Source organism: Toxorhynchites rutilus, chromosome 2 (genome assembly GCF_029784135.1).
Source record: "Toxorhynchites rutilus septentrionalis strain SRP chromosome 2, ASM2978413v1, whole genome shotgun sequence".
In the NCBI taxonomy this organism is placed as follows: domain Eukaryota; kingdom Metazoa; phylum Arthropoda; class Insecta; order Diptera; family Culicidae; genus Toxorhynchites; species Toxorhynchites rutilus.
The window spans coordinates 168,046,959-168,070,195 of record NC_073745.1 but is presented as its reverse complement, the minus strand read 5'-3'; the positions used below and the strand labels follow the sequence as shown (position 1 = coordinate 168,070,195).

General features: G+C 41.5%; 1 protein-coding gene across 2 annotated transcripts in view; it reads right to left on the bottom strand.

The window, feature by feature from the left end:
• Window positions 1–23,028, bottom strand: part of LOC129765149 (PP2C-like domain-containing protein CG9801) — a 139,587-nt gene extending 116,559 nt beyond the window's left edge. For both annotated transcript variants that reach the window (XM_055765037.1, XM_055765038.1), the window contains exon 1: window positions 22,872–23,028. In XM_055765037.1, coding sequence (XP_055621012.1) covers window positions 22,872–22,895 — 24 coding nt within the window. In that variant the 5' untranslated portion in view covers window positions 22,896–23,028. The remainder of the gene's footprint in view (window positions 1–22,871) is intronic.
• Between the last annotated feature and the right edge of the window lie 209 nt (window positions 23,029–23,237).

The following is a 23,237-nucleotide window of genomic DNA, read 5'->3' as shown; positions in this document are numbered from 1 at the left end:
CGTAAATTTGGAAAAATGTCGTCGAACGAAAAAGAGCGTCGTGAATTAATCCTGCGCACTCATTTCGAGAATCCGGAGTTGTCACATCGGGACATCGGTAAGATGCTGGGAATCCACGGTCAGCAGAGTACTAAAACGATACTTCGAGAACCTAACCATCGACCGGAAGGTGAAGAACGGCAAAAATGGATGCACCGTCAGTGAAAAAGACGGGTGGGTAATGTCGGGGACATAACCGGAGTGACGTGGACTATACAAAGGGGACAGCTTTTGCTAAATATATATTTCAAATATATTGTTTTATTTTCTTCTCCTTCGTGAATACCTACCTATCTACCTGAAAAATGGATTAGTTTACTGTTTACTCTTTATGAACATGTTGGGGGTTCTGAAAAGAACTCTTGGTGTTGTGTTTTTGCGTTTTTTTTTACAAACTTGATTCTTGATTTTTTTTTCTGAAGGCTTTGTACTTATTAAATGTTCAAAGCCGGGCATCTTTCGGCGTATGCACATATCGTACAATCAAAATGAAGGCTGTGATAGGGAATGCATAGGTGGTCATCAGCTCATTCACTATCATATATTTCACTATTGAGCATATTATCGTCCCTTAAACTGTGGTTTCGGAGACGAATGAATTGTAAGATTTGTAGTCTCCGCAAACAAAATAATTAAAAATGAAACAGAACTGAGGTTTTGGAGACGAACTCTACGATCTGTCGAGAAATGAACGAGCTATAAGCGTTCTGAAAAACCAACAGTAAATACAGGGACGGATGACCTTCGGATTAAAGTCCTTTAAAATAAGAACAGAGCAGCAGGAAATACATAGCTCATCATGTTGCTCCTTAGTTATTTTTCTATACAATGCAGATGTAACGTCCGTCAATTTTCAACATCAGTTATCAACCAAAGAAAGCAGTTCTTGCTACCGAGAAATTTCGTTAATGCCATCCTGCATACAATGTGTTGTAATCTGAAGCCACTTTTAATTCGGAAACCATGTATGGATTTGTGAAAATTGAATGATCAATTTAAAAGACCTCAGCCACCAATAAGCTCAAGAACAAGCATAAACAAAATAAATCGGTTTATATTATATGTCATATTATGTCACTTTAGAATGCATTGTGAAATGTATTGTGAAAAACTTTTAATAACTCTTCTTTGAAAGGTTTAATGGCCCTCAAAAAGGCCGTGTTTTACGGTGGCTGGTTTTGCCACCAAAGCAGTCTGTATAAACAAACTTTTTCCTTCTACCTGCTGCCGTTTTGCGATTGAGTTTGCCACTCGCTGAAACTAGTTGTTGCCACCGAACCGAATGTGCTCTGTTCTGTAGGCGGGTTTTCTTATTGTCGTGAGCAGCTTTGAAAGCCAACTCGAGCACTCCGGCGGCCGAAATTCTATAACCGCTATTAGGTATACTGGTGCTCCGGCACCAATCCGTTGATGCGATGTGATGTGAAACGATGCCATACAATCGAGCTGATTTACGGTTTGAAAGAGAATGATATACTTTTCTGCGGGTCCGCGCGTTTTGTACTTTGGCGGTACACGCTCACAGGATAGAGATAAATCAGCAGACTCAGCCAAAGGGGCGAGTCCAACGAGACGAACGAATGAGCGTTAAAAGGCAGCGATGGCAAAAAAATACATTCATTACGATTTGTTCGCTCGTTGGATTCACATGCAGTTGTTTCTAACAAACACGAAGGTACCGAAGACTAGTGGAATAGTGGAAAAGCCGCCAAAAAGTTCGGCACGGCGCAGAAGAATATCTCGGAAACCGACAAGAAGGAGGAGAAGGAATCATATGCTATCTACATCATAAGGTGCTGCATCCGGATCATCCCGACACAGGTTTCTCATCGAAGGCGATGAGCGTCATGAGCTTCGTCAATGCATCTTTGAGCGTATCGTAGCGGAAGTCCCGCGTCTGACCCACCACAATAAGTGGACAACCATTACGGCGAGGGAAATTCAGATCGCAATCAGTCTGTTGCTTCCCGGTGAACTTGCATGCGGTTTCCGAAGGTACCAAAGCGGTGAAGAAGTATACCAGCTCCAAATAAAGAGCGTTTTCCGACTGCTGATTCGAAAGCAAACACTAAAAAGGGTCCTTTTCAGGACCACAAAATCATCTTTAATCTAAAGAGTTTATTGTTTTGTTATCACTCGATATACCCATCTTGTTCGGCTAAACCTTCCTGTTTAGCGATTGCGTTTGCCACTCGCCACAGGATTCAAAGTTGGAAAATTTCTTCCCATCCAGCTTGGGACATGTTGTACTGTAAATTACATTTAATGCGATATGCCGAAGTACCACTCAGTGTCGCATTGGAGGCGATTTTAACCTGTAATTAAACATTTGCGATGACAGTGGTACAGCTTTCACAGTTGGAAAATTTTATCCCATCCAGCTTGGGACATGTTGGGTCATAACTTGGACCCCGAACTCCATGTTTACAAAAATGTCCAACTAAATATGTCGCATTACAGGTCCGTCCAATTAGCTAAATGTCGAACTAAATGTAAATTAATGTACTTTCAATCTGGAAGCAATTTAAGAATTGAATAATCGAGAAAGTCTCCAACCATCAATACACCCAGTACAACTGCCAAATTCTCAAACTCATCATATTCTGGCAAACAAATTGTGAAAAAATCAATTTGTGTTTTATTATTATTTTGGATAACATTTTAGAATGCATTGAACTGTATTTCGTAAACTCTTTTTTGAAAGATTTAATGGCCCTGATAAGCGCCGTGTTTTATGGAATGGTTCCAATTTAGAAAACTTAGTACTCGTGGTTTTGAAAAAAAAAAACATTTCGAACGCCCTCGATGCCGCCTTGTTCTGGATTTGCCACCAAAGCAGTTTGTATAAAGAACAAACTTTTTTCTTCTGCTACCTGATGCCGTTTTGCGATTGCGTTTGCCACTCGCCACTCGCTGCAACTGCCTGTTGTTGTCTTGATGTCCACCGAACTGAATGTGGTCTGTTCCTAATGCGGGTTTTCTTATCGTCGCAAGCAGCTTTGCCAGCCAACTCGATCACTTCGGCGGCCGAAACTATATAACGCCGGCTAGGTGGACTGGTGCACTGGTACTAACGCGCTCAGCCTAGCTACCCTTGCGGAGCAATTGGCGGATACACATACGGGGAACTGGAGACCAACACTGTTCGAGCGGGATTTTGCCTTTCCCTTCACTTTTCCTCCTTTGCAATGTCCAGACATGGCTGCTTGTGTTGGTTTGTTGATGTGATGTGATGCGAAACGATGTGGTGTACGGTTTGGATGATAATGATCGTTACGGAAGGAAGGAAGGTCTTGTATTATAGAGACTTTAAACTTTTGCAGTTCATTCGTCTCTAGCCTTGAGAAAGGCCCTTTGAAAATCTACTCTATTTACTCCAGCGTTACCACCTCCACCCTCTTGCCTTGAGAAAGGCACTCGATCCCTCGCCGTCCAGCTCGTCCAGCAACGATGTTGTCCAGTCGGTGTCCACACAAAGAATGATCGTTACGGCAGCGGAGTGGGGATTTTTAAGCTGACTGGCTGGCTCGAGAATTACGCATGTGTGAGACTGCGACCAATGTTTCGTTCATATTTTTTCTTTTTCCTTTCCAATCGTGCTTCATTGTATTTCGCTGCTGCTCTGGTTACCCGTTTTGGTCGGTACGATTTGAGGAGCACAAAATGGACCAATCAAAAATGGGCACATAGTGCATTTGAACATGCTATACATTATAATTCGCTAATCTCTAAACGGTTTAAATTCATGAAAACTGGAAAAACTTCTTTTTTCCATACATTATTTCGAATGGTTATAACTCGAACATTTCCTAACAGATCGGAAAGATGTTTGCATCAATTATAATCACAATCTATCATCTATCATCAATCTATCGTCTATCACAATTAATAAAATATTATTTTTCCTGAGATGGACATTTGAATAACTGTAAAATGTCAAGCGTTATTTAAACGCCCCAACTGCCAAGTCTTGATTGGCCCGATTTACGGTTTCCCCAGCACAGACTTCAGAATCGATGATCTTGTGGAAATCAATTGCGGAAAGCAAGCCGGGGGTATTTTTGTTCCCACCGAGATGTGTTTCCCTAACACGGACTTCAAAAGTAATGTGCCTGGGGGAATCCGCTTTGTCAAAACATGCAAGTCGGGGGTATTTTTCTCCCACTGAGTAGTTTTTTCCTAATACGGACTTCAAAAGTAATGTGCCTCGTGGAAACCGCAAAGCAAATACATGCAAGTCAGGAGTATTTTTTGGAATTGAATACATTTGTACTCGCTTGTCGTTGTGCAGACCGGAATATGTTTCCCTAAAAGTACTTTTAAACTGAGAAGCCTGGAAAATCGTCTTTTCAGATACTAGAGGTGAATGAACTTTCGCGGTTCGAGAACTACGTAAACATGAGATGTGCAATAATTTCGGAGGGAAATGTAAAATACAATGATCGTTTGACAATTTTTCCGTTCACATATTTTGGTAGTCCTAGGCATCATATCAAACGTAAAAGAAAGTTCATCAAATTTATTTGTAACGAAGAACATAATTTATTAAAAATATCGATGCATTCTAAAATAATATTCGAAGTGGTAAACAAGTGGATTGCATAATGTAATTGCGTAGTTCTACGTCGAAAATATGCGGTCGTGTCCTAGATACAACCCCTCACAATTTTGACGTGGGACTACGTCTAACCGGAATATATGGAGGGTAAAATGAAAACCTAAACACAGAACATGCAGGAAAAAATGAAAGATTTCGAATGCTTATAGCTCGAACATTTCGTACTGGATAGGAGAGATGTTTGCATCACTTGATAGGGAATATTTCTACGCATCTATCGCAACTAACAAAATGTTGTTTTTCATTAGATAAACAATTGAATAACTGTAAAATATTAGGCGTTATCTAAACGCCCTAACTGCATCGTTTTGATTGGCCCGATTTACGGTTTCCCTAACACAGCCATCAAAACCAAGCAGTCTTGGGGAAATCGGCATTGCAAATACATGAAAGTAGGGGGACTTTTGTTCTCATCGAAAAATGTTCCCTAACACAGACTTTAAAACCAAGCAGCGAAATCGGCATTGCAAGCACACGAAAGAGCCTAGAGGCGAGTGAACTGAAAAGTTTAAACCCTCTTATAGCCAAAAAGAAGAAAAAGAACACACGAAAGTAGGGGGAGCTTTTGTTCCCACCGAAATGTGTTCCCTAATAGAGATTTCTAAACCAAGGTGCCTGGAGAAATCGGTATTTCAAATTCATGCAAGTCGGGGGTATTTTTGTTCCGACTGGAATGTGTTTCCCTAACACAGACTTCAAATCCATGAAGCGTGGGGAAATCGGCATTGCGAATTCATACAAATCGGGGGTATTTTTGTTCCGATTGAAATGTGTTTCCCTAACACAGACTTCAAAACCGTGGTTTCTGGGGAAATCGGCTCTGCAAATAAATGCAAACTGCGAGTACTTTTGTCCTCGCTTGCCTTTGTGCAGAGTGAAATATGTCTGTCCTAACATGATCTTCTAAACTTAGGAACCTGGGAAAATCGTGCAGCCACTAGAAGCGAATGTACTTCCCAGTTTCAAGCAAATTCGAGATTCGAGAAGTATGTACACTTTTGGGATGTAAACTTCAGAGGGAAATGTAAAATAAAATAATAGTTTGATAATTTTTTTTTGTCTTTATTGGAAAGATTTTCAGCCTTAGGCTGGTTCATCAAACGTTTGATAATTCTTCCGTACATATATTTTGTTCTAGTCATCATACCAAACGTAAAAGGTCCGTCATTAAATTTACTTGTAACGAAGAACAATCAATCACAATAAATGAATTGACTTTACACGGCATTTGTTCATTTTTTTCACTCACAGAGCAAATATATTGAACTCAATTGAATTTGGAAACTGTTTCATTCAATCAAGAATTTAATCAATACAAACGAATGATTGCTCAGCTAAGGTAGTTCCACGTGAACCTTGCGGTTATATCATAGATATAACCCACTAATTTTTTTTTATCCAAAATATATATTTTTATTAAGGCTCATATACCAATCGAATCGCCAGCCACATTACATTTTTTACACACGATTATCCCTAAGGTTTCGACGAAAGCTTGGTTTAAGGGATTGAATGTAGGTCGTGATTTCATTCGCGTGATATCTCGGCTTATGTCCAATCACTACAACCTAAACGCGCATCTCTATCGCATTGGGCTCGCAGCAAACAATCTTTGTGATTGTGGCGATGGCTACCACAACATCGAGCATATTGTCTGGTTGTGTATCCGGTTCCATGCTGCTCGCTCTCAGCTCTCTAGAGCATTGAGAGCAAAAGGCAGACAATCGGATATCCCCGTCCGGGATATCTCAGGTAGCCGTGATCCTGATCTTCTGCTTCATCTATACCTGTTCCTCAGAAACGCCGATGTCAACGTTTAATGATGTTTCCTTCATTGTGTCCCTGTTTCATATCCCTCCTATCCGATCTATAAACTTTTACTTAGTCGCGGCAATACATACACACACTCTTTACAGATACACGGGCCAAAGGTTGTGCAGTCCACTGATCATTCAACAAGAGCCAAAGGTTGTACCGCTCATGACAACTCTACACGAGCTGATGTTTGCGCCGGCTAGTGACCATTCTATCCTGGATTCCTCGAGTCGAGAAGACGCACCACGCTAGATATGGGGTACAGACTAGGGGGCGTTGCTGATTAATGGTCAGCTGCATCCCAAAAGGAAGTATCCCGTGTCGGGCACAGGTACAGAGCATTGGAGACAGCAACATCACAATTACGAAAACACTTGTAATACTAACCTCGAGCCAACCGCGAGTAATCGGTTACATATTACTAACATAGTTATAAGGCAAACATTGTCGAAATATTGAACTCCCGGCCCCGTCAGGTTGACGCCATATTAAATAAAAATATATATTTTGGATAAAAAAAGACGGGTGGGTAATGTCGGGGACATAACCGGAGTGACGTAGGACTATACAAAGGGGACAGCTTTTGCTAAATATATATTTTAAATATATTGTTTTATTTTCTTCTCCTACGTGAATACCTACCTATCTTTCGGAGACGAATGAATTGTAAGATTTGTAGTCTCCGCAAACAAAGTAAATAAAAATGAAAAAGAACTGATGTTTTGGAGACGAACTCTACGATCTGTCGAGAAATAAACGAGCTATAAGCGTTCTGAAAAACCAACAGTAAATACAGGGACGGATGACCTTCGGATTAAAGTCCTTTAAAATAAGAACAGAGCAGCAGGAAATACATAGCTCATCGTGTTGCTTCTTAGTTATTTCTCTATGTAATGCAGATGTAACGTCAGTCAATTTTCAACATCAGTTATCAACCAAAGAAAGCAGTTCTTGCTACCGAGAAAATTCGTTAATACCATCCTGCATACAATGTGTTGTAATTTGAAGCCACTTTTAATTCGGAAACCATACATGGGTTTGTGAAAACTGAATGATCAATTTAAAAGACCCCAACCACCAATAAGTTCAAGAACAAGCATAAACAAAAAAAAATCAGTTTATATTATATGTCATATTATGTCACTTTAGAATGCATTGGCATTGTGAAAAACTTTTAATAATTCTTCTTTGAAAGGTTTAATGGCCCTGAAAAGCGCTGTGTTTTACGGTGGCTGGTTTTGCCACCAATGCAGTCTGTATAAACAAACTTTTTCTTTCTTCTACCTGCTGCCGTTTTGCGATTGCGTTTGCCACTTGCTGAAACTAGTTGTTGCCACCGAACCGAATGTGCTCTGTTCTGTAGGTGGGTTTTCTTATTGTCGTGAGCAGCTTTGCAAGCCAACTCGAGCACTCCGGCGGCCGAAACGCTATAACCGCTGTTAGGTATACTGGTGCTCTGGCACCAATCCGTTGATGCGATGTGATGTGAAACGATGCCATACAACCACACTGATTTACGGTTTGAAAGAGAATGATATATTTTTCAGCGGATCCGCGTACTTGTACTTTAACGGTACACGCTCACAGGATAGAGACAAATCGGCAGACTCAGCCAAAGGGGCGAGTCCAACGAGACGAATGAATGAGCGTTAAAAGGCAGCGATGGCAAAAAAATACACTCATTACGATTTGTTCGATCGTTGGATTCACATGCAGGCTGAAAAGGGTCCTTTTCAGGATCACAAAAGTATCTTTAATCTAAAGAGTTTATTGTTTTGTTATCACTCGATATCCCCATCTTGTTCGGCTAAACCTTCCTGTTTAACGATTGCGTTTGCCACTCGCCATAGCTTTCACAGTTGGAAAATTTCTTCCCATCCAGCTTGTGACATGTTGTACAGTAAATTTTATTTAATGCGACGTACTGAAGCACCACTCAGTGTCGCATTGGAGGCGATTTTAATCTGTAATTGAACATTTGCGATGACAGTGGTACAGTGTCGACTTTCAATGTGGGGTCATAATATGGATCTCTATGTTTACAAAAATGTCCAACTAAATATGTCGTGTTAGCTAAATGTCGAACTAATTGTAAATTACTGTACTTTCAATCTGGAAACAATTTAAGAATTGGTGAAAATTGAATAATCAGGAAAGTCCCCAACTATCAATAAGCTCAGAACAACTGCCAAATTCACATACTCATCAGATCCTGGCAAACAAATTATGAAAAAATCAATTTGTGTTTTATTATTATTTTGGGTATTATTTTAGAAAGCATTGAACTGTATTTCGTAAACTCTTTTTTGAAAGGTTTATTGGCCCTGATAAGCGCCGTGTTTTATGGAATGGTTCCAATTTAGAAAACTTTGTACTCGTGGTTTTGAAAAAAAAACCATTTCGAACGCCCTCGATGTCGCCTTGTTCTGGATTTGCCACCAAAGTAGATTGTATAAAGAACAAACTTTTTTCTTCTGCTACCAGCTGCCGTTTTGCAATTGAGTTTGCGACTCGCCACTCGCTGCAACTGCCTGTTGTCTTGATGTCCACCGAACCGAATGTGTTCTGTTCCGAATGCGGGTTTTCTTATCGTCGCGAGCAGCTTTGCCAGCTAACTCGATCACTTCGGTGGCCGAAACTATATAACGCCGGCTAGGTGGACTGGTGCACTGGTACTAACGCGCTCGGCCTAGCTACCCTTGCGGGGAACTCCAGACCAACACGGTTCGAGCGGGATTTTGTCTTTCCCTTCACTTTTCCTCCTTTGCCATTTCCAGACATGGCTGCTTGGGTTGGTTTGTTGATGTGTTGTGATGCGAACTGATGTGATGTACGGTTTGAATGAGAATTATCGTTACGGAAGGAAGGAAGGAAGGTATTGTATTATAGAGACTTTGAACTTTTTCAGTTCATTCGTCTCTAGCCTTGAGAAAGGCCCTTTGGAAACTCTACTCTACTCTACTCCAGCGCTACCACCTCCACCCTCTTGCCTTGAGAAAGGCACTTGATCCCTCGCCGTCCAGCTAGTCCAGCAACGATGTTGTCCAGTCGGTGGCCACACAAAGAATGCGTTGATCGTTACGGCAGCGGAGCGGGGATTTTTAAGCTGACTGGCTGGCTCGAGAATTACGCATGTGTGAGACTGCGACCAATGTTTCGTTCATATTTTTTCTTTTTCCTTTCCAATCGTGCTTCATTGTATTTCGCTGCTGCTCTGGTTGCCTGTTTTGGTCGGTACGATTTGAGGAGCACAAAATGGACCAATCAAAAATTGGAAAATTTCTTCCCATCCAGCTTGTGACATGTTGTACAGTAAATTTTATGTAATGCGACGTACTGAAGCACCACTCAGTATCGCATTGGAGGCGATTTTAATCTGTAATTGAACATTTGCGATGACAGTGGTACAGTGTCGACTTTCAATGTGGGGTCATAATATGGATCTCTATGTTTACAAAAATGTCCAACTAAATATGTAGCATTACATGTCCGTCCAATTAGCTAAATGTCGAACTAATTGTAAATTACTGTACTTTCAATCTGGAAACAATTTAAGAATTGGTGAAAATTGAATAATCAGGAAAGTCCCCAACAATCAATTAGCTCAGAACAACTGCCAAATTCACATACTCATCAGATCCTGGCAAACAAATTATGAAAAAATCAATTTGTGTTTTATTATTATTTTGGGTATTATTTTAGAAAGCATTGAACTGTATTTCGTAAACTCTTTTTTGAAAGGTTTATTGGCCCTGATAAGCGCCGTGTTTTATGGAATGGTTCCAATTTAGAAAACTTTGTACTCGTGGTTTTGAAAAAAAAACCATTTCGAACGCCCTCGATGCCGCCTTGTTCTGGATTTGCCACCAAAGTAGATTGTATAAAGAACAAACTTTTTTCTTCTGCTACCAGCTGCCGTTTTGCAATTGAGTTTGCCACTCGCCACTCGCTGCAACTGCCTGTTGTCTTGATGTCCACCGAACCGAATGTGTTCTGTTCCGAATGCGGGTTTTCTTATCGTCGCGAGCAGCTTTGCCAGCTAACTCGATCACTTCGGTGGCCGAAACTATATAACGCCGGCTAGGTGGACTGGTGCACTGGTACTAACGCGCTCGGCCTAGCTACCCTTGCGGGGAACTCCAGACCAACACGGTTCGAGCGGGATTTTGCCTTTCCCTTCACTTTTCCTCCTTTGCCATGTCCAGACATGGCTGCTTGGGTTGGTTTGTTGATGTGTTGTGATGCGAACTGATGTGGTGTACGGTTTGAATGAGAATGATCGTTACGGAAGGAAGGAAGGAAGGTATTGTATTATAGAGATTTTAAACCTTTTCAGTTCATTCGTCTCTAGCCTTGAGAAAGGCCCTTTGGAAACTCTACTCTACTCTACTCCAGCGCTACCACCTCCACCCTCTTGCCTTGAGAAAGGCACTTGATCCCTCGCCGTCCAGCTCGTCCAGCAACGATGTTGTCCAGTCGGTGTCCACACAAAGAATGCGTTGATCGTTACAGCAGCGGAGCGGGGATTTTTAAGCTGACTGGCTGGCTCGAGAATTACGCATGTGTGAGACTGCGACCAATGTTTCGTTCATATTTTTTCTTTTTCCTTTCCAATCGTGCTTCATTGTATTTCGCTGCTGCTCTGGTTGCCCGTTTTGGTCGGTACGATTTGAGGAGCACAAAATGGACCAATCAAAAATTGGAAAATTTCTTCCCATCCAGCTTGTGACATGTTGTACAGTAAATTTTATTTAATGCGACGTACTGAAGCACCACTCAGTGTCGCATTGGAGGCGATTTTAATCTGTAATTGAACATTTGCGATGACAGTGGTACAGTGTCGACTTTCAATGTGGGGTCATAATATGGATCTCTATGTTTACAAAAATGTCCAACTAAATATGTAGCATTACATGTCCGTCCAATTAGCTAAATGTCGAACTAATTGTAAATTACTGTACTTTCAATCTGGAAACAATTTAAGAAATGGTGAAAATTGAATAATCAGGAAAGTCCCCAACTATCAATTAGCTCAGAACAACTGCCAAATTCACATACTCATCAGATCCTGGCAAACAAATTATGAAACGTCATTCTTCGGCATAAGCTTCGAGTAACCGGTCATGTGCTGTGAGCGTCTCCGTTAAAGCATTGTTTTCGGTTACCGTTGGCTGTTATTTTTTTTTATCGCCCGGGTGTGCTTTTTTCGCGCGTTTTCGAACTGTTCGAGATATCGTAAAACGCAGTGTGAACTCGGAATTAGTAAGAAAAGCAGAATCATCAAAGCCTGGCAAGGCCAGCCGGCTTTCAGTTTTCGCCGATTTGTCGCCATCGCAATCGAAGTCGGACATCGGTGCTCAGTTGCACGCACACAATACCAGCGCGATTCGCTGTTCACTTACAGCAGTGTGAAGGAGAGCATCACTTCTTAGTGGTGTGTGATAGTGCCGAGCGCTCAAGCGCTCAGATTGAGAAGCAAGCAGCGGTTGCCAGTTCATCAGCACTGGGTGCATTGTGGTGAATAGAAATAAATAAGATATAAGATTTTTTTTTATTTTTTTTTTTTAATTATTATTATTATTAAAACAAAATATTAGATTATAAGTACCAATTACAGAATGGCAGAAGGAGGGGGAGGATCTCCAGATATGGAGATCTCTGATGATGACTCCCCTCTGGTTGAAAAAACAAATAAAGGAACAGCGAAGACACTTAAACGCGTTCCTACATCAGAGGATGTTTCGTCCGGGGACGAGTCTGCTAACTCTAGCAAGCCCCCCTCTAAAAAACCTGCAAATATCTCCTCTCCAACCCCCCTCGCTCCTACCCCAGCTCAGATTTCGCCTCCCCATCCTGTTGTCCCCGATCCCCTTCAATCCTCGTCATCTCCTTCTCCTCCTGTTGTCTTCTCTCCACGTGTCAAGGTCTATCCTGAAGATGCACCTGGAACTGGTCCGTGGGTTGTTTTCTTCAGGCCTAAGCCAAACGGAAAAGCACTTAATGTTATTCAGATCATGAAAGATCTGGCAAGATACACCTCCGTGACAGAAATTACGAAGGTTAGACCGACCAAACTGCGTGTTGTCGTGGCTGATCGGAAAGACGCAAACGGTATTGTCGTCGACCAGATGTTTACCCTGGAATATCGTGTCTACGTGCCTTCCCATGACGTAGAAATCTCGGGGGTGATAACCGAAACGGGTCTGACGTGCAAATCAATTATGGAAGGAGATGGCAGATTTAAAAAGCTGCCTTTGATTAAGGTTAAAATCTTAGAATGCCGACAACTCGGCAAAGTCTCCCAGGAAGGGAAAGAATCGAAATTTACGCCGTCCGACTCGTTTAGAGTCACTTTTGCTGGCTCCGCCCTCCCTGACTACGTTATGGTGGACAAATTGAGGCTACCGCTGCGACTCTTCGTGCCAAAGCCCATGACTTGCCTGAAATGCAAGTCAGTTGGTCACACAGCAGCTTACTGCGCCAACAAGGAGCGTTGTGCCACTTGCGGAGAGCAACATGTGGACAAATCCTGCAGTGCGATTGAGCAAAAGTGTCCATATTGCGGAGGAAATCCGCACGTGCTCTCGGCTTGTGAAACTTACAAGAGTCGCTGGGAGATGCAGAAGCGCTCTTTAAAGGAACGCTCGAAGCGCACTTTTGCGGAAATTTTGAAGGGCGCTTCTCCATTGGCCCAACAGCAACAACCTTTAACCGCAAACAATGTCTTCGCTTCGCTGCCAGTTGACGAAATGGAAGCGGATACAGCTAACGAGGGCACACCGTACATCTTCCAAGGGAATCCCCGGCGCAAAAATGTGACCACTCCCAAAGTTCAAGGACAAGCCCCTCCGGTTATACCCTCTGTTAGCATGCCTAAAAAATCGAGTGCAGCGGACAAGCAAAATCAGGTTCCTCCTGGCTTCCGTGGGAATAATTCACCTTCGAACGACCCAGCACTCGAAGGGACATCAAAAACCCCAACTGTCCCTATTTTACCGTCCAATTCAACTTCCCAATCGGGATTTATAAAGTTGACTGACCTTGTGGCTCAAATCTTCACATGCTTTAATGTTTCCGACTCCATCAGAACCATTGTCATATCAATGCTTCCAGTATTAAAGACAATTTTGCAACAATTGATGCAAACATGGCCCCTCCTTGCAATGATTATCTCTCTTGATGTCTAATTCAAATAGAGAGGTCGGAGATATCACTGTTTTACAGTGGAATTGTCGTAGTCTTATCCCTAAATTGGATACATTCAAATTTTTAATTCATAACTTCAATTGTGATGTTTTTGCTCTGTCCGAAACTTGGCTTTCTTCGCGAGATGATCTCTCTTTCCACGATTTTAATATTATACGCTTGGACCGTGATGACAGATACGGAGGGGTGCTATTGGGGATCAATAAGTGCCACTCATTTTTTCGAATTGACCTTCCACCTATTGGAGGGATTGAAGCTGTTGCTTGTCATGCAAACATCAGAGGAAAAGACCTCTGTATTGTCAGCTTGTATTGGCCTCCGAGAGCTGCGGTTAGCCGCAAGCAACTTGTTGACATGTGCTCACTCCTTCCTGAGCCACGATTGATCTTGGGAGACTTCAATTCTCACGGAACTGCCTGGGGGGAACAGTACGACGACAGTCGTTCATTGTTGATATATGATCTTTGTAACAGCTTCAATATGACACTTTTGAACACTGGGGAAACAACACGTGTACCTAAACCTCCTGCTAACCCAAGTGCTCTTGACCTCTCGCTTTGCTCGAATTCACTATCGTTAGATTGCAAGTGGAATGTAATCCAGGACCCCAACGGTAGTGATCACTTGCCAATCAAAATTTCCATCACCATTGGGTCGAATTTTTCTGAATCTATAAACATGGCATATGACCTCACAAGACACATTGACTGGAAAAAATATGCGGACGCGATTGCTCTAGCCATCAATTCCAGAGATGGTTTACCTCCATTGGAGGAGTATAACTTCCTTTCTCGTTTGATCTATGACAGCGCGGTTCGCGCTCAAACGAAACCCATCCCAGGCTCCACTATTCGTCAAAGGCCTCCCAATCCATGGTGGGATAGCCAATGTTCCAAGCTTTATCAGGATAAATCGAACGCATTCAAAGCTTTTCGGAAACGTGGAACCATTGAAAATTTTCAATCGTATTTGGACCTTGAAAATCAATTTAAAAACTTGATCAAAGGGAAAAAACGTGCTTATTGGCGAAATTTCGTGGGAGGTTTGTCACGAGAAACGTCAATGAAAAAATTATGGAAAGTGGCTCGAAACATGAGAAATCGCTCTTCATCCAATGAAAGCGAGGAATATTCACATCGATGGATTTTTAATTTTGCACGGAAGGTTTGTCCTGATTCCGCTCCTGTGCAAAAAATTGTTCGAGATATACCACAAGATAGGTGCGATCTTGATTCCGAGTTTTCGATGGTAGAATTCTCTCTTGCTCTGCTTTCATGTAACAATTCTGCTCCGGGATCGGATAGAATTAAGTTCAACTTGCTGAAAAACCTCCCTGATGTGGCGAAACATCGCTTGTTGAATTTATACAATCGGTTTCTGGAGAATAATATTGTTCCAGATGATTGGAGACAAGTACGAGTTATAGCTATTCAAAAACCCGGAAAACCCGCGTCCGACTTCAATTCGTACCGCCCAATAGCAATGCTGTCTTGTATACGGAAATTGTTGGAGAAAATGATCTTGTTTCGCCTTGATCGATGGGTTGAAACGAATGGCCTACTCTCAGATACACAATATGGGTTCCGCAGGGGCAAGGGGACGAATGATTGTCTTGCGTTGCTTTCTTCAGAAATTCAAATGGCTTACGCCGAAAAAAAACAAATGGCTTCAGTATTCTTGGACATAAAGGGGGCCTTTGATTCTGTTTCAATAGAGGTTTTGACAGACAAATTACACTCTCGGGGTCTGCCGCCTCTATTGAATAATATGTTATATAACTTGCTTTGTGAGAAGCATTTGAACTTTTCTCACGGAGATTCGGCAGTAAGTCGGGTCTCTTACATGGGCCTCCCCCAGGGCTCATGTTTAAGCCCCCTTTTGTACAACTTCTATGTAAGCGACATCGACAATTGCCTTACACAAAATTGCAGCCTAAGACAACTTGCAGATGATGGAGTGGTCTCTGTCGTAGGATCAACAGAATCCGACCTACAAGAACCCTTACAAGATACTTTGAACAATTTTTCAACCTGGGCCATTGGGCTAGGGATCGAATTCTCCACGGAGAAAACAGAGATGGTGGTTTTTTCTAGGAAGCATAGACCAGCAAAACCAAAGCTTCAACTTTTGGGTAAACCGATCACTCATGCTATGTCATTCAAGTATCTTGGGGTCTGGTTCGACTCCAAATGTACTTGGGGGGCCCATATTAGGTATCTGAGTAAAAAATGCCAACAAAGAATAAATTTTCTCCGTACAATTACCGGCACCTGGTGGGGAGCCCATCCCGAAGATCTTATAATGTTGTATAGAACAACTATTCTCTCAGTGATGGAGTATGGCAGTTTCTGTTTTCAATCAGCTGCCAAAACACACTTAATTAAACTCGAGCGAATTCAGTATCTTTGTCTCCGTATTGCGTTGGGATGTATGCCCTCAACGCATACCATGAGTCTCGAGGTTTTGGCAGGCCTACTCCCACTAAAAGATCGCTTCAATTTATTATCTCTTCGGTTCTTCATCCGGTGTAAGGTCATGAACCTATTGGTGATCGGAAATTTTGAGCGGCTGATCGAGCTAAATTTTCACTCCGGATTCATGAGTTCATATCATGAATTCATCTCCATGCAGGTTGATTCTTCTTCGTATATTCCCAACCGTGTTTGTTTCCCTGACTACATCAATTCCTCTGTGCATTTTGATCTGTCCATGAAGCAAGATATCCATGGATATTCAGATTACCAACGATCGAGGCTCGCTCCAACGATCTTCGATGAAAAATATAGGGGTATCAATTGTGATAATATGTACTTTACTGATGGGTCCACTATAAATGAGTCCACAGGATTTGGAGTGTTCAACGAATTTTTTAGCACCTCACACAGTCTTCAGAATCCTTGCTCAGTGTATATTGCTGAATTGGCAGCAATTCATTGGGCGCTGGACAGCGTCGCCTCACGACCTGTTGAACACTATTACATTGTAACGGATAGTCTTAGCTCTGTCGAAGCTATCCGTTCAGTGAGGCCGGAAAAGCACTCGCCGTACTTCCTTGAGAGAATACGAAAAATTTTGAGTGCTTTATCCAGACGCTGTTATGTCATTACCTTTGTGTGGGTCCCTTCTCATTGCTCAATTCCGGGTAATGAGAGGGCTGACTCATTAGCAAAGGTAGGTGCGATTGAAGGCGATATTTATCAGCGTCAAATCGCCTTCAATGAATTTTACTCTTTAGTCCGTAAAAATACCATCGCTAACTGGCAACGCAAATGGAACGAAGATGAATTGGGCCGGTGGCTTCACTCGATTATCCCTAAGGTTAGCCTCAAACCATGGTTCAAAAGTCTGGACTTGAGTCGGGACTTTATTCGCACCTTCTCCCGACTCATGTCCAATCACTGTTCGTTAGACGCGCTACTCTTTCGTTTCAATCTGGCCGGCAGCAATATCTGCGTTTGTGGCCGAGGTTACCACGACATCGAACACGTTGTTTGGTCGTGTGAGGTGTATCTTGTTGCCAGATCGAATTTAGAGAACTCCCTTCGGGCTAGAGGAAGGCAGCCCAATGTGCCGGTGAGAGATGTGTTGGCTCGGTTAGACCTTGATTACATGTCCCAAATATATGTTTTCCTTAAATCTATCGATGTTCGTGTGTGATTATCCTTATATCCTTATACCCTCCATTTCTTCCTTTGTGAGTAATTGGTCCGCTTGCTATAAACAGAAGAATGAAATGTAAATTCACAACTGATGTACGAATATATTTAAGAATTAAGTGTGTGTGATTATCAACATTGTAATAATTTCCTTATACCCCTTCCTTTTCCTGAGAAAATGTCACCCTTTTAATCTCGAGTCCACCACGAGTAATCGGTTTCCCACATTACTAACCATAGATTTAAGAAAATTGTTCATATATATAGTTTTAAAAATATATTTAAGATTTCGGCTCCTTTAAACTTATGTATCTGAGCCTGTAAAAATAAACGAATTTATAAAAAAAAAAAAAAAAAATTATGAAAAAATCAATTTGTGTTTTATTATTATTTTGGGTATTATTTTAGAAAGCATTGAACTGTATTTCGTAAACTCTTTTTTGAAAGGTTTATTGGCCCTGATAAGCGCCGTGTTTTATGGAATGGTTCCAATTTAGAAAACTTTGTACACGTGGTTTTGAAAAAAAACCATTTCGAACGCCCTCGATGCCGCCTTGTTCTGGATTTGCCACCAAAGTAGATTGTATAAAGAACAAACTTTTTTCTTCTGCTACCAGCTGCCGTTTTGCAATTGAGTTTGCCACTCGCCACTCGCTGCAACTGCCTGTTGTCTTGATGTCCACCGAACCGAATGTGTTCTGTTCCGAATGCGGGTTTTCTTATCGTCGCGAGCAGCTTTGCCAGCTAACTCGATCACTTCGGTGGCCGAAACTATATAACGCCGGCTAGGTGGACTGGTGCACTGGTACTAACGCGCTCGGCCTAGCTACCCTTGCGGGGAACTCCAGACCAACACGGTTCGAGCGGGATTTTGCCTTTCCCTTCACTTTTCCTCCTTTGCCATGTCCAGACATGGCTGCTTGGGTTGGTTTGTTGATGTGTTGTGATGCGAACTGATGTGGTGTACGGTTTGAATGAGAATGATCGTTACGGAAGGAAGGAAGGAAGGTATTGTATTATAGAGATTTTAAACCTTTTCAGTTCATTCGTCTCTAGCCTTGAGAAAGGCCCTTTGGAAACTCTACTCTACTCTACTCCAGCGCTACCACCTCCACCCTCTTGCCTTGAGAAAGGCACTTGATCCCTCGCCGTCCAGCTCGTCCAGCAACGATGTTGTCCAGTCGGTGTCCACACAAAGAATGCGTTGATCGTTACGGCAGCGGAGCGGGGATTTTTAAGCTGACTGGCTGGCTCGAGAATTACGCATGTGTGAGACTGCGACCAATGTTTCGTTCATATTTTTTCTTTTTCCTTTCCAATCGTGCTTCATTGTATTTCGCTGCTGCTCTGGTTGCCCGTTTTGGTCGGTACGATTTGAGGAGCACAAAATGGACCAATCAAAAATTGGAAAATTTCTTCCCATCCAGCTTGTGACATGTTGTACAGTAAATTTTATTTAATGCGACGTACTGAAGCACCACTCAGTGTCGCATTGGAGGCGATTTTAATCTGTAATTGAACATTTGCGATGACAGTGGTACAGTGTCGACTTTCAATGTGGGGTCATAATATGGATCTCTATGTTTACAAAAATGTCCAACTAAATATGTCGTGTTAGCTAAATGTCGAACTAATTGTAAATTACTGTACTTTCAATCTGGAAACAATTTAAGAATTGGTGAAAATTGAATAATCAGGAAAGTCCCCAACTATCAATAAGCTCAGAACAACTGCCAAATTCACATACTCATCAGATCCTGGCAAACAAATTATGAAAAAATCAATTTGTGTTTTATTATTATTTTGGGTATTATTTTAGAAAGCATTGAACTGTATTTCGTAAACTCTTTTTTTAAAAGGTTTATTGGCCCTGATAAGCGCCGTGTTTTATGGAATGGTTCCAATTTAGAAAACTTTGTACTCGTGGTTTTGAAAAAAAAAACCATTTCGAACGCCCTCGATGCCGCCTTGTTCTGGATTTGCCACCAAAGTAGATTGTATAAAGAACAAACTTTTTTCTTCTGCTACCAGCTGCCGTTTTGCAATTGAGTTTGCCACTCGCCACTCGCTGCAACTGCCTGTTGTCTTGATGTCCACCGAACCGAATGTGTTCTGTTCCGAATGCTTTCTTATCGTCGCGAGCAGCTTTGCCAGCTAACTCGATCACTTCGGTGGCCGAAACTATATAACGCCGGCTAGGTGGACTGGTGCACTGGTACTAACGCGCTCGGCCTAGCTACCTTTGCGGGGAACTCCAGACCAACCCGGTTCGAGCGGGATTTTGCCTTTCCCTTCACTTTTCCTCCTTTGCCATGTCCAGACATGGCTACTTGGGTTGGTTTGTTGATGTGTTGTGATGCGAACTGATGTGGTGTACGGTTTGAATGAGAATTATCGTTACGGAAGGAAGGAAGGAAGGTATTGTATTATAGAGACTTTAAACTTTTTCAGTTCATTCGTCTCTAGCTCTAGGCCCTTTGGAAACTCTACTCTACTCTACTCCAGCGCTACCACCTCCACCCTCTTGCCTTGAGAAAGGCAATCCCTCGCCGTCCAGCTCGTCCAGCAACGATGTTGTCCAGTCGGTGTCCACACAAAGAATGCGTTGATCGTTACGGCAGCGGAGCGGGGATTTTTAAGCTGACTGGCTGGCTCGAGAATTACGCATGTGTGAGACTGCGACCAATGTTTCGTTCATATTTTTTCTTTTTCCTTTCCAATCGTGCTTCATTGTATTTCGCTGCTGCTCTGGTTGCCCCTTTTTTTCGGTACGATTTGAGGAGCACAAAATGGACCAATCAAAAATGGGCACATAGTGCTTTTGGACAATGCTTGATATTTCACAATTATTCAATTATTTATCTCAAGAAAAATGAAATGTTATTCGTTATGATAGATGCGTAGATATATTTCCTATCAATTGATGCAATCTATTGAGAAATGCTCGAGTTATAAGCGTTCCAAATCTTGCATTTTTTCCTACTTGTGCAATGCCTAGATTTCCATTTCACCCCCTATATCTTCCGGTTAGACGTAGTCCTACGTCAAAAAAGCTCATATGGCGTCAAATAGTTCAATAGGGAGTTCAATATTTCGACAATGTTTGTCTTACAACTATTTCAGTAATATGTAACCGATTACTCGAGGTTAGTATTACAAGTGTTTTCGTAATTGTGATGTTGCTATCTCCAGTACTATGTACGTGTACCCGACACGGGATACTTCCTATTGGGATGCAGCTGACCATTAATCAGCAACGCCCCCCTAGTATGTACCCCATATCTAGCGTGGTGCGTCTTCTTGACTCGAGGAATCCAGGATAGAATGGTCACTAGCCGGCACAAACATCAGCTCGTGTGGATTTGTCATGAGCGGTACAACCTTTGGCTCTTGTTGAATGATCAGTGGACTGCACAACCTTTGGCCCGTGTATCTGTAAAGAGTGTGTGTATGTATTGCCGCGATCGTTGTTCAGTAGTTATTTTCAAATTCTCATCGTGCAACGTTATTTGTCCAATGTACAAAACGGTCAGTCAAAACGTCCAATGTAACATTTTTCACTCGAAGGCTTCAATTTCAAACTAAAATCACATGACAACAGTTACGATTGGGTTTTTCAGAGTTATTATTGACTGCTGGTGGTAAAAGTAATGATAAAGATGTTACATAGGACCTTTTCAAAAGGTACGCGAGAAATGAACTCTAGACTAGAGGAGTTCGCAGCCGGTCGAGACGCAAGTAAATGGACATGGACAGACATACAGCTGTACTAGCGTTGTACGTGTAGAGACGTCGGTTAATCGTTCGATTAATTCAAATAATCGAATATTTGAAATTATAATCGAGTAATTTTGTATCGAATAATTTAAAATCAAAATATGAATACATCGAATAATTCTCATTGTCGCGATTAATGAAAGAAGGAATCTTTCTCAGGGTCATGCATTTTTACGTTAAGAATTAGGCTATATAATTTTTTTATCCAACCATCTAACATCGACAACCCGATAGACCCCGCGACCAGAATGACAACGTGATAAGTGATTATTACAAGAAATAAATATTTGCGCACAGTAGCAACTGTAGCCATGTACAGTAATCGTTCGCTAACTGGTCCTGGTTTAACTTGTCTGCTTTTTAACTGGGCGAACGTTAACTGGTCCTTGGACCAGTTTAAAAGCAGAATTTCGTAAACAATCGACGCCATATTCAATTGGAAGATTTGCTGTGAGGGGTATTCGAATTTGAAAAAATTAGAAATTTGAAATGTTATGAAAATTGACATTATTTTCGCATGACAAAAACATTGATTAAATTACAGAAAAATAATTTCCTCAAAATATATTTCATACCTGTTGTCGCACTTAATGCAAAACTTCCATTGGAAGCCTTTTTTTCATCCAATTTCATGATCAACTCAATTTATTTCACGTTTAACATGCCGGACCAGTTAAAACGCGAATGTCGATAACTGGTTTTCCCTTTTTCGCCCAGTTAGTGAATGTTTAATGTACAGTGGTAAACCAGATCGGTACAGGTACAAAGATTGTACCGAGTTGCTTGCATGCTTGCATGCATTCAATTAATTGGAAAAACACGAACTTGCTGTTCATATCCCAGAGTATTCTTCAGGAAAAAAAGTACTATCATAGACTCGCAACAAATCCAGAGCACCTTTTCCATACATTTCACTAACTTTCTTCCAACCCTTTTAGATTTTATCCGATAACAACTGAAACTACCGACGGAGACGTTTTGACTATTATCGGAATTGTAAATACTAACGCTACCTGGAGCAACCTGGTGATTACATCTAGCTATACGGACAAATGTTCATTGAAACGATTGATTGTCCGCATAAATTGGCGAAAGCGTTTTCTGAATGGAAAAAAATGTTATAATCCGCAAAATCACCTAGGCCCTCTTTTTGCCGATAATATCCTTCAACTGGACAGATCATTTTACCGGAAATTTGCATGGTTATGCGTGTAGGCCAAAAACAAAAATGAGTTTTCCCAACACTAATGGTGTTGTCGATTACGTCTATGCAATCATGGGCAGTACAGTTGTATGTCTGTCTAAGTATAACATTGCCTTTTAAGTGTCTAATAAATTAAGCGAGCTCACGAGTGGTACAAGGAAACCCATAATGAAGATAATACCGCGATTGGGCGCCACAGCTATTCCGCAAAGGATGTGCAAGTGAAAAAAAAAATTGTCGAATCACTATTAGATGCTGTGAAAGATATTGACATATTTCTTGTCTCTTGCCAAGCATTGTGCTTGAATATTTTTTCAATGCTTTCGCTAGCAAAGTTTAAAACAGCCCTTTACTAAATTACGGAAAAACTCACATTCACGCCTTATTCTAATAAGAAAATATTTAGGAAATAAAATTAAATTTCTAGTTTTTGGGAGATAAGTGAAAATACACCATCTTATACATCATAATTTGATGAAACGGCTCTCAGCTTTTCTGTCCTTCAATAAACATTCAACTTTTTACTAATAATTTTTATAGACCATGCAAAACTCACCTTCTGCCTTAACGAAGGCATCATTAAAAAAGCAAAAAATACAAACTCCTAGTTCCAATAAACTTATCTGAAAAACAGATTTTTTATTTTGCAGGTGATGCTGTCATACCAGCCTGAGGGCATCCGTATACTAGCACATAGGATTTGACAGCGTCAAACATGTCCGGGTCGCAAATGCAATTTGCGACCACTGTCACTCGCGAGAACTGCCAAACTCTCAAGCTGGTGTAAAACAAGGCACTTAACATACTACCAGGTGGGTCAAAACGTGAAGTGGTTTTCTGCAGCCATTTAAAAAATACACAAAAGTAAATTAAGACGATTGAGCACAATTTGTGGAATATACTGATACTTTATGAAATACTC